Source organism: Lolium rigidum, chromosome 7 (genome assembly GCF_022539505.1).
Source record: "Lolium rigidum isolate FL_2022 chromosome 7, APGP_CSIRO_Lrig_0.1, whole genome shotgun sequence".
NCBI classification, from domain to species: Eukaryota; Viridiplantae; Streptophyta; class Magnoliopsida; order Poales; family Poaceae; genus Lolium; species Lolium rigidum.
In genome coordinates, this window is record NC_061514.1 from 99,742,329 (window position 1) to 99,753,974 (window position 11,646).

Below are 11,646 nucleotides of genomic sequence, written 5' to 3' on the forward strand. Positions count from 1 at the left end.
CATCCCCAAGCTTAGACGCTTGAGTCTTCTTGAAATATGCAGGGGTGAACCACCGGGGCATCCCCAAGCTTAGAGTTTTCACTCTTCTTGATCATAGTATATCATCCTCCTCTCTTGACCCTTGAAAACTTCCTCCACACCAAACTTTAAGCAAACTCATTAGAGGGTTAGTGCATAATCAAAAACTCACATGTTCAGAGGTCACACAATCATTCTTAACACTTCTGGTCATTGCTCAAAGCTACTTGGAAGGTAATGGAACAAAGAAATCCACCCAACACAGCAAAAGAAGCAATGCGAAATAAAAGGCAGAATCTGTCAAAAACGGAACAGTCCGTAAAGACGAATTTTAAAATGGCACCAGACTTGCTCAAATGGAAAAACTCAAAACTAATGAAAGTTGCGTACATATCTGAGGATCACTCACGTAAATTGGCATAATTTTCTGAGTTACCTATAGAGAATTAGATCCAGATTCGTGACAGACAGCAATGCTGTTTCTGCGCAGCAATCCAAATCTAGCATCAACTTACCATAGAGACTTTACTTGGCACAAAAACATGATAAGGAGAGGTTGCTACAGTAGTAAACAACTTCCAAGACACAAATATAAAATAAAGTACTGTAGCAAAATAACACATGGGTTATCTCCCAAGAAGTTCTTTCTTTATAGCCATTAAGATGGGCTCAGCAGTTTTGATGATGCATTTGCAAGAGATAGTATTTGAAGCAAAAGAGAGCTTCAAGAGGCAAATTCAAAACACATTTAAGTCTAACATGCTTCCTATGAAGAGGAATCTTGTACACAAATGAATTCATGAAGAACAAAGTGACAAGCATAAGAGGATAAAACACGAGTAACTTCAAGATTCTCAACATAAAGAGGGGAAACTTAATATTATTAAGATGCATATAACCATATTTCCCTCTCTCATAATAACTTTCAGTAGCATCATTGATGAAATCCACAATATACCCATCACTTAAAACATTCTTATCATGGTTCATATGCATAGAAGTATCATTAAATTTGGCATAAGAAGAATTATTCTCATTAATAGTAATTAGAGCAGGATTATTATCAAGAATTTGAACATGGTAAACAAGTTGCATATTAAGGAAATTGTTTTTAGTAAGCCTATCATAACTATGACAAGTTTCATAAGGATAATTGTAACATGTGTTATATCCATCTCTATAGCGATTATCTAGACCAGAATATGTGATATCATCATTTTCACTAAAAGTAGAGGTCTCAAGTATAGGATCTTTGAGCACAACATCCCCAAGCTTAGAGCTTCCAATATCATCGTTTGAGGGGACATGAATAATGCTATAATCATTACTTTCATAATCAGTACCAAGGAGATTTCCAACATCAAAGTTAGTGTGCTCTTCCAAATCATTATCATTAATATGGGTAAAGGGTATAGGAAGATCATCGTACTCAGATTCATTATCACAATAATCATCAGGAGCAACATACTTGCGGTTACCTATCGTTATCTCATATACGCGGGGATATGTTGTTACCTCTTTCTTTTTATTCCCCTTATTCTTCTTCTTCTTCTTCGTTCCCTTCTTCTTCTTCTCCTCCTTCGTTTCCTTGTTCCCTTCTTTAGGAGGAAGAGGCTTGGGTGGCTTGTCCGCATAACCTGATTTACTTTCAGAAACAATGGAAGAAACTTGGGAGGATCCCTCCTTTTCATTAATTAGTTGAAAACACACAGCGGTCCTATCATATTTTGGTAAGGTGTCATCTTCTAAAATATTTTGTATGTAAGTATTTGTATGACTATTATCAATGCAATAATAAAAACACCCATGCAGGACATCATCAATATCAAGATCACTCATATGTAACAAAGAGATTTTTCTCGACAATTCTTCACACCCCAAAAATAAAGTAAGTTCATCATGCTGATTAGGAGTAATTTCATCATCACAATACAAATTTGCAGCACTCATTGGGTTCAAATTATCATTGGAGGAGCATTGAAAATTAAAATGACCCACTTCATGGCAAACTTCACAAATAAAAGGATAGAGGGCACAAACTTTTTTACCAAGATCATCTAGAGCCCTAAACCACTTTCTAGTTTTTTCATTAGCATGATGGATACAATATTCATCTTTGATTTGATTAATTCCACAAGGTCTATGTATTCCACAAAAATTAACATGCTTATAGGAAATAACATTCTTAGGAGTTTGAGCATGCTCATTACAATAATTAACAACAATTTCATTCTTCATACAAGCCTCTTTAAAAGGTTCATGATACTTATCAAAATTCTTTTTAGGCAATTCAAAATGAGAAGCAAAGGCTTTATAAAGATTTGCAGCAACTTGAGAGTCAAGACCATAAGTAGCACTAATATTTCGAAATTTATCGGTATCCATAAAAGTTTCAATGCATTCATAATCATAATTTATACTCGACTCTATACCTTTGTCGTTCTCCCAATCTTCGACGTTCTCCTTAATCCGATCAAGAAGGTCCCTTTTAAACTCTTCTTTGTTGCGCGTGAATGATCCGGAACAAGTAGCATCCGGCAAAGTCTTATCTTGAAGAGAAAGTCTCGCATAGAAATTATCAATAATGATATTACCCGGAAGCTCATGATTGGGGCATTTGAGCATTAAAGACTTCAATCTCTCCCATGCTTGGGCAATACTCTCTCCATCATGAGGCCAGAAATTATATATTCGATTTCGGTCTTTGTGAATTTCACTTGGAGGATAGAATTTAGAATAAAATAGATGCACAATATCCTTCCAATCAAGAGAATGCTCATCCTTCAGCAGTTTATGCCAATGCGCCGCTTTACCAGACAACGACATAGAGAATAATTTCTTCTTCACTTCATCCATAGAGATACCTGCACACTTGAATAACCCGCATAATTCATGCAAAAACAGTAACTGATCTCCAGGATGCACAGTTCCATCCCCTTCATAGCGGTTATCCATAACACGTTCAATAATTTTCATAGGTATTTTATATGGAGTACTTTCAGTAGGTGCATTTAAAATATCACAAGCATCATTAGAGTTATCGCATATGGGAGATAAAGTGTTATCATAGCAAATTTTCTCACCTAAAGATGGGAAGCTAAAAAGTTCAAAACTAGCTTCCCCAAGCTTAGACTTCTCCATAGCATTAGCAGTAATTGCATTCATACTAATAACATCGCTACTAGCATGCAAATAAGGTTCCATTGGTTTTTTAATGTTTGCACCAAACAATTCTAAATCAGGAAAAAGATTAAAAAGCTCACTAAATTTTTTGTTGTTTTCCATTATGCCTAACTAGTGTAAATAAAAACAAGAAACAAAAAGATGCAATTGCAGGATCTAAAGGAAATAGCTTCGAACACAAACACAATGGCGCCGGAAAAGTATTGTTACCTGGAACCGGAGTATGAGTGCCTTTTTACCTTTCCTCCCCGGCAACGGCGCCAGAAAATAGCTTGATGTCTACGTTCCCCTCCTTTCCCGTAGACAAGTGTTGGGCCCCCAAGAGCAGAGGTTTGTAGAACAGCAGCAAGTTTTCCCTTAAGTGGATCACCCAAGGTTTATCGAACTCGGGGAGGAAGAGGTCAAAGATATCCCTCTCATGCAACCCTGCAACCACAAAGCAAGAAGTCTCTTGTGTCCCCAACACACCTAATAGGTGCACTAGTTCGGCGAAGAGATAGTGAAATACAGGTGGTATGAATAAATATGAGCAGTAGTAACATCGTGTAGTTGATGGTGGTAATATGGTAGCAGTAGTAACGCAGCAGTAGTAACGCGATAGAAACGAGTAAACAAGCAGCGATAGCGATATTTAGGGACAAGGCCTAGGGATTACACTTTCACTAGTGGACACTCTCAACATTGATCACATAACAGAATAGATAAATGCATACTCTACACTTTTGTTGGATCATGAACACATTGCGTAGGATTACACGAACCCTCAATGCCGGAGTTAACAAGCTCCACAATAATGCTCATGTTTTCGTAACCTTTAGTGTAAGATAGATCAACGAGACTAAACCAAGTACTAGCATAGCATGCACACCGTAACCTTCATGCATATGTAGGAGGAATAGATCACATCAATATTATCATAGCAATAGTTAACTTCGCAATCTACAAGAGATCATGATCATAGCATAAACCAAGTACTAACACGGTGCACACACTGTCGCCTTTACACACGTGCAGGAGGAATATAACTACTTTAATAACTTTGCTAGAGTAGCACATAGATAGTAGTGATACAAACTCATATGAATCTCAATCATGTAAAGCAGCTCATGAGATTATTGTATTGAGGTACATGGGAGAGAGATGAACCACATAGCTACAGACGAAGCCCTCAGCCTCGGGGGTGGATTACTCCCTCCTCATCATGGAGGCAGCGATGGCGGTGAAGATGGCGGTGAAGACGGCGGTGGAGACGGCTCCGGGGCAATTCCCCGTCCCGGCAGGGTGCCGGAACAGAGAGTTCTGTCCCCCGAAATTGACTTTCGCGATGGCGGCGGCTCTGGATGGGTTTTCGTCTCGTGGTTCTTTCTTGTCGATGTTTTTAGGTCACGACGGCTTATATAGGCGAAGAATCGGAGTCGGAGGGGCCACGGGCTGCCCAGACCATAGGGGGCGCGCCCCCTCGGCCGCGCCGGGGTGTGGTCCGGTGGCCCCGTCCCCTTCTCTCGGCAGTTCTCGTGTGTTCGGATGGTTCCGGAAAAATAGGAATCTGGGTCTTGATTTCGTCCGATTCCGAAAATATTTCTTTACTTAGATTTCTGAAACCAAAAACAGCAGAAAACAGCAACTGGCCTTTCGGCATCTCGTCAATAGGTTAGTTCCGGAAAACGCATAAAAATGATATAAAGTGTGAACAAAACATGTTGGTATTGTCATAAAACAAGCATGGAACATCAGAAATTATAGATACGTTGGAGACGTATCAGGCGGCGATCTGGGAGTGCCTCAAGGCGCGGTTCGTCGGCGCGGACCGCGTCAAGGCAGCCCGGCTCTCGACGCTCCGCGGCGAGTTCGACCGGCTGATCATGGCGGACGGCGAGGAGCTGGACGTCTACGCCGGCAAGATCGGCTGCATGGCCGCCAAGTTTGCAAGCCTCGGCGGGACGCTGAGCGACGCCGAGATGGTGAAGAAGCTGCTCGACACCGTCCCGGAATCGCTGTTCGCGGCGGTGGCCGGCATCGAGCAGTTCTGCGACGTCGAGACCATCTGCTTCGACGAGGTGCTCGGGCGTCTCAAGGCGTTCCAGGAGCGGACGGAGCGGCGCAAGGCAGCCGTTGGCGGAGAGCGTCGTGGGGACCAGCTGCTGCTCACGGCGGCGCAATGGGAGCAGAGACGCCGTACACGCGGCGGCGGCTACGACGACGGCGGCGGCGACAACAACGGCAGGCGCGACAAGTGCCACAACTGCGGCATCCGTGGTCACTTCGCCGGCGACTGCAAGAAGCCCAAGAAAAAGGAGGAGGAAGAGAACCAGGAGGAGGCGCTGCTCTGCGACGCCGGTGACCACCCATGCCTGCTCTAGGTCATGGCTTAGGGGGGTGAATGTTAGCAATAAGCCATCGCGTTTGTGGCGTGCATGGTGGACCGGCGTGAGCGCGCCAAGGTCGAACCCATGCACGGCATGGTGTGCGCGCATGATAGTATGTGTGTAGCGCGTGTGTGCGTGCGTTTAGTCGCGTTTCAGTTTGTAGCTAGCGAGTACAGCGGAGGACTTGGTCCAGCAGCGGGCCGGGCTGTGGCGATCGCGTTTGGAGCGCATCGTGCGCAAGCTGGGGGTGCTGATCATGGGTGCGTGTGTGCGCGGCCGCAGCTGGGTGCGAACTGCAGCTATAAAACACTCCCTGTAATCTCCATTGTAATTACCACGAGGTGGAGCTCGGGTTGAAATACAGAAAAGGTGTTCGTGCGCCACTCCTTCGTCTACCTCCGTCCGTGAGTTGAGAGAGCTAGCCAGTGCTAGCGCTGACAATTATATCGGGAAGCATCGCCCAGACCCCAGAGCACAAATGGAGTTTTCCTACGTCTATCTCGGCGTAGCTCTCGTCTCGCTGTTCGTTGTGCGTGCCAGCCGGAGGTGCTCGGCGGTGCATGGTGGCGACGGCCTGCGCCTGCCTCCGGGGCCGTGGACGCTGCCGGTGATCGGCACCCTGCACCACCTCGCCGGGCAGCTCCCTCACCGCGCGATGCGTGACCTGGCCCTGACGATGGTGATCTTCACTAAGTTTTAGAAGGGCAAGTTTAATATGAAAATATCTAGAAGATCATGCTTGAATCTTGCCATGCATTTGGTGATAATGAACATGTGAAGATGTGCTTTAATGAAGCTATCCCACATTTGTGTGTGTGGGCGAAAATTATGATTTTACGTGAATCAACAATGATCAAGTGAAGCATTCCGGGTTTAATGGATCTTGAAGCGTTACCATCAAGATCAAGCAGGATGCGCAAGGCAAAGATATGGCCTTGCTAGATTTTTCTTTTACCGGTCTCAAGGGGGTTGTTGGAAGATCGGGTTATAGGATAGATCGTCGCACTATTAAGAGGCGTTTTCGGTTGAGTAACTTGATCACATCGTCTTAGGGGATCAATTTATTGCATTCCTTGCATTCTCTTATTGTTTCGCCTACAGTAGCCTTCGTCTCCTTGCCGCTGAAATAGTCGGACCTCGTCAGGGTGGCACATTGGTGGCTGGCAAGGTCGAATCTGCCGTGGCTGTACCTCCATTGTCAACAGTGAAGGTCGACTTTCTTGGGGATTTTGTCGATGTTACATAGGGTGTTGAGTTTTGCTCCATGTATTTCGCATTTTTGTTGTCTAAGTATGGACACTGTGATACAATGATTTGTGTGTATATGATACAGAGAGATTGCACCAGATTACATACGTGTTCCGGTATTGTTGGATAACTTAGAAAAAATATTGGATACACTGTAGAGAAATGTTGCAAAATAATCTAACATTTTTGAAATTGTTATTTACGCATAAAAAATGTTACATTGGAAAAATATGTACCATTGCCATATTTTTTTTACCATAACCGGCTATAGCTACAGTCGGTTGATCCCTAGTGTTTTACCAAATTAACGATTAAAGGGTTTTTAAAATGCGTGCATGCCTAATAAAATGGAATGGAGGGAGTGGGATTAATCATTTGCAGCCCACTAATTTCCCATTGAGATCTTTGATGATTATTAATTGTTAAAATGGGTCCAAATCTCATACTTCCTCTGTATCGGTTTAACAGGTCTGCACGTAGTTTATGACAAAGTTTGACCATTAATTTGGTCAAAGAAAAATATAAATTACACGTCTATAAAATTTATACCATTAGATTCATGTTCAAATAAGGTTTCTAATGTTATAAATTTTATATTTTATATATTTTATTGACCAAATTAATGGTGAAAGTGTTTTCTTCAACTACGTGCGTGCCTGTTAAACCGACACGAAGGGAGTACTACTAGTTTCCAACACATTTGACTACCAAAAGGAGTAATTAATAATGTCAATAGTTATTTTATATAGTAGGAATTTATATAGTTATGCTTATACTAGAAATCTCTATTGAGGTATTCGTTACACTATATGCTTTAGAGAACTTTACAAAATATTTGTTCATTATATAGTTATGCATTATTAAAATAAATCAAGAATCACTTTTGTTACAAAGTACTCGCTCCTTTTTAATTATAATTCTTGACATGGTTTTAGTTGAATAAGAATTATAATATGGAGACATGGAGTATAGTTTAAATTTAGCACAACATTAGTACACTTCAAAATTTACATTCGTTACCAAATAAAGAACACGAAAAAGCAATATCAATAGATATGTGGTTGACTAAGCTAAATAAATAAAAAAATTGTACTCGTTAAGAATATAAGATGCTAAACTAGATGGACGAAGTATTAAATTTTAGTATAAATTGTATTTGTTGATTCGTCTCTCATCCAAAATTTCCTTGGACAAAATATTAACAAAACTAGGAAGTGTGCGGCGCAGTGCACGCTGCGCCCGTGCTGTGTACGCTCCTCCGGATGTGCTAAGTGGTTGTATTTAGGGCCGGCCCATAGGCCGGGGCAACGGGGCGACCGCCCCGGGCCCCTAGCAGGAAAGGGCCCCGGCCCAGGTAGTAGTCCAATGCTAATTCTAGGATATTTGTGCTTATGTTCAGGAAAGGAATAGAAAAAAGTAAGATGGCCAAGCCCACCACACAGATTATTAGCAATCATGGACCAAAACAATGGATCGTGTAAAAAGTTTAATCGATCGCTAGCTTTTCTCCTCTGTACTCGCAGTAGTCGCCTCGTCTCCTCCCAAAAATTTTCCAATCGCACATAACAGCGCCGCCATTTCCATGTCTGTCCAATTCCAAAGTTACTGCAGCCATTAACTGAGACCAACAACGTTGTATCATTCCACCAATCTCTCTTTTTCCAAGGCATCAGAGATCTTCTTTCTCCTAATCTATTTCTTCATTTTGATTCATCCCTAGTAAAATAGGATGGCTCCCTGGCTCTCACTGCTCCATATCTCCAGTTCTGCTCCTCTTATTCTTCCGTAGGTCTGTTCATGAAGGCTTCACTGGATCTGAGAGATTGTTGAGTAGATTAGGAATATTATAGAAGAGGAATGGGGAGTGAGCGACCGATTTTCTGATTTGTCTATTTGCTGGCTGTTGCTACATGCAAAGGAAGGAAGCTACATCGACAATTCAACATGGAGCCATATGTCGTTATCCAGGTTCTTTTGTTCCTTGTATTGAATGTTTATCCCCAGATTGTTTGGTTGCATTTCTTCCTGAAAAACTTAAGTTCTCATCCATTAACATCATATCTCAAGGTAACACGAAAGCATTAAGTAGCAGTTAGTTTTGACAAGGTTAATTGCTTTGTATATATGAATTGATTGTATCTTTGTGCCATCTAGAAGATAGATCTTTTGCAGAACAATATTCTTTTCTTACTATCATGATGTAGTTGTCTGAATTGCTACAAATAATTATTTGCGGTGTGAGTTTTGCTGTTCCAAAACCATCCATCTATATATATACGAGATTTGCTTTTGAAATACATTACATTCCAAAAAATTGTTTGTCAACAAGGGCCCCTTTTTATTGCTCGCCCCGGGGCCCTGAATATGTGTGGACCGGCCCTGGTTGTATTGTCCAAAGAATGGGGTGGCCTATGGTGGTACCGGAACGTGTGGGAGTGTGTTGATTCTAGTAGGCAGACCTATGGATAGCGGTCGTGGGCCGGTGGTAGGGAAAGCCATGAGCACGTGGTTGACGCATGTGCTCGTGTGGACTGCTACCTCGTGTGGTTCATGTCACATTGACCTGAAGCGTTGAAGAATCACTGTAGCTTCGCAAGCGGAGTGACAAAGGAAGGGGAAAGCAAAGAAGCGTGGTGCTGGCTTGATTATGATAACGACATTGTGTGGCAACGGAGCAGCAGGTGTCAAGGTATGTGCACCCGGAGCTGCCGCATATACAAGGGGCTGCACACGTGGCCTATGTAGGATCTGCTGCTCCCTCATCCTAGTTGTTTTCCTTTTCAGTTTCAGTAATACTATAGGCTCAACTGTGATGGATTCAGAGATTGGTGAATCACCGTACATGAAGAATTTGCTCAGAAGACTAGAGCCAGATATTTATCTTGATAGCACTCATTTGGACCTGATGCGCTGCCCTCGTTATCCGCCTCTTCGTTCTTGTGATGCCATTGATTTTTCTCTTTTGTAGCCAGCCTCTTTTTTTGTTTTGTTTCGGAGGATGTGTGTACCATGGAACTCTTGCACAAGGTCGTGTTTAAGGAGGTGGTGAAGGGGTTGTGTGTCATGGAACCCGTTTATGATACCTATCGTAGGTACAACGGGTTCTTCTGCGATGTATGTGGTTGTGCTTGATTTTTTTGGTTCTGGTGAAGCTGCATGAGCTGTTCACTTCAGTGGCGAAGATACTTTTTGAAGGGAGATTTTTTTTTTTCCTTTTGTTTTCCATTTAATCATGTAGAGCATTCGGCCCTGCCGAATAATTATTTTCCCAATCAATCGTCCACCCACACGTAGCGACGATTCAATAAATCTTGCGAAATGGGGCATTTGAACATCATACGATACAAGTGAATTCTCCACATCTTTTGTGTGCCCTGTATCATTGCAGACAGCAGTGGCGAGGTAGCAGGGCAGGGTGGTGAATATAAATACAGTGTCTAGCCTCCTTTTATCAGATTGGTCTTTTCGAAAAGTTAGCTAGTGCGTCAATCCTATATGATATTCTGCTCACGCAGTATTAAAAAAAACAAAGAAAAAGTTTTTTCTTTTGAAAAATTTAGCTAGTGCATCAAACAGGGGGTAGCGCTAGGGTTCTTGGCTTCTTGCTGGAGTGCGAGACAGGAGGGGCTACATGATGGGCCCGAGGGGTCGCGTCTTCACTCTAAGAGCATGTCTAACAGACCCCTTAAAAGGCCCAACCCCGTAAAATAACCGCCGATATATGGGGTAGGCCTCTACCCGGCCATCTAGCAGACCCCGTAAAACAGGCCCCCGTGTCGAATTTTTACAGTTTCGGCTACGGGGTGGCTTTTGGCCCCTTACTTGTACGGGGCGGGAGGCCGAATACAGGGACAAACCCTCACTCGTGGCGCGCTGAATTTTCAGAAATCGCAACTGCTTCCGTGCGACGGCTGTTGGCGCTCGTCGGTGCCTCCGGCGTGGCGGCGGCTCGGTTCGCCGGTGAATTCGCGCCGTGGGTGCCAGCGGCGGGTTGGTCGGCTTGAGGACGACCTGCAGGTGGGCGCGCGGGTGGGGTTGGGGAGGCAGACGAGGTGCAGCTCCACGGCAGCCATGGCGGGCGTCCGAAGCGGGAGCGGGCGCGACCGGTGTGGGGACAGCCGGAGTGGGCGCGGCCAAGGCTGGCGGCGGCCGGAGAGGGAGCGGGCGCGGCCGGCCGTGGCGGGCGGCGGCCGAAGCTCACGCGCGGTCGTGGCCGGCGGGGCGGGCGGCCTTGGCGGGCGGGCGGCCGTGGGCCGGCGGCGGCGGAGGGGCGACGGGCGGCGGCCGGCGGGCGCGCGCGGCGGCGGGGCGCCCGGGGCAGGGGCTAGGCAGGGGCTAGGCTAGAGGAGGAAGAAGGAGTGGAGGAAGGGAATTTTTTTTAATTTGGCATATTTTCGTAATATTCCCTTTTACAGTTTAGTCATACGGAGTCTGCTAGCTCGGATGAGTTTTTGCCCAGTGAAAACTGAATACAGGGCCCTATACTCGGTTTTAAGGGGTGAAAAAATACGGGGCATTTCGGTGATGTCTCTGTTTCGTTGTTCGTTTTCTACACTTAGTCCACACTAGTGGAATGCCCGTGCTTCGCCACGGCTCCCTACCTTATGTCAGTCACAATATTACATGGATCTCTACTTTATGTAGTTTCACAAATATTACAAGTGTAAATGATGCGCAAAAACATTTAAGTACATAAAAATAACCATATAATATTTAAAATATCATAAGATCATATCACATAATTTAGTGTAATAATTATAAAAGGCAACAAGACCGACATATTATTTCTTATATTATTTATTAAATCCATGCTCTCTTGATCGTGAATAAC

The 11,646-nt window shown here is 43.9% G+C and overlaps 1 protein-coding gene across 1 annotated transcript; it reads left to right on the forward strand.

The window, feature by feature from the left end:
* The first annotated feature begins 5,063 nt into the window (after positions 1-5,063).
* On the forward strand, positions 5,064-5,561 carry LOC124671745. The gene has a single exon (XM_047208076.1). It carries the CDS (start codon positions 5,064-5,066, stop codon positions 5,559-5,561), a length of 498 nt encoding a protein of 165 aa, XP_047064032.1.
* Positions 5,562-11,646: the final 6,085 nt, after the last annotated feature.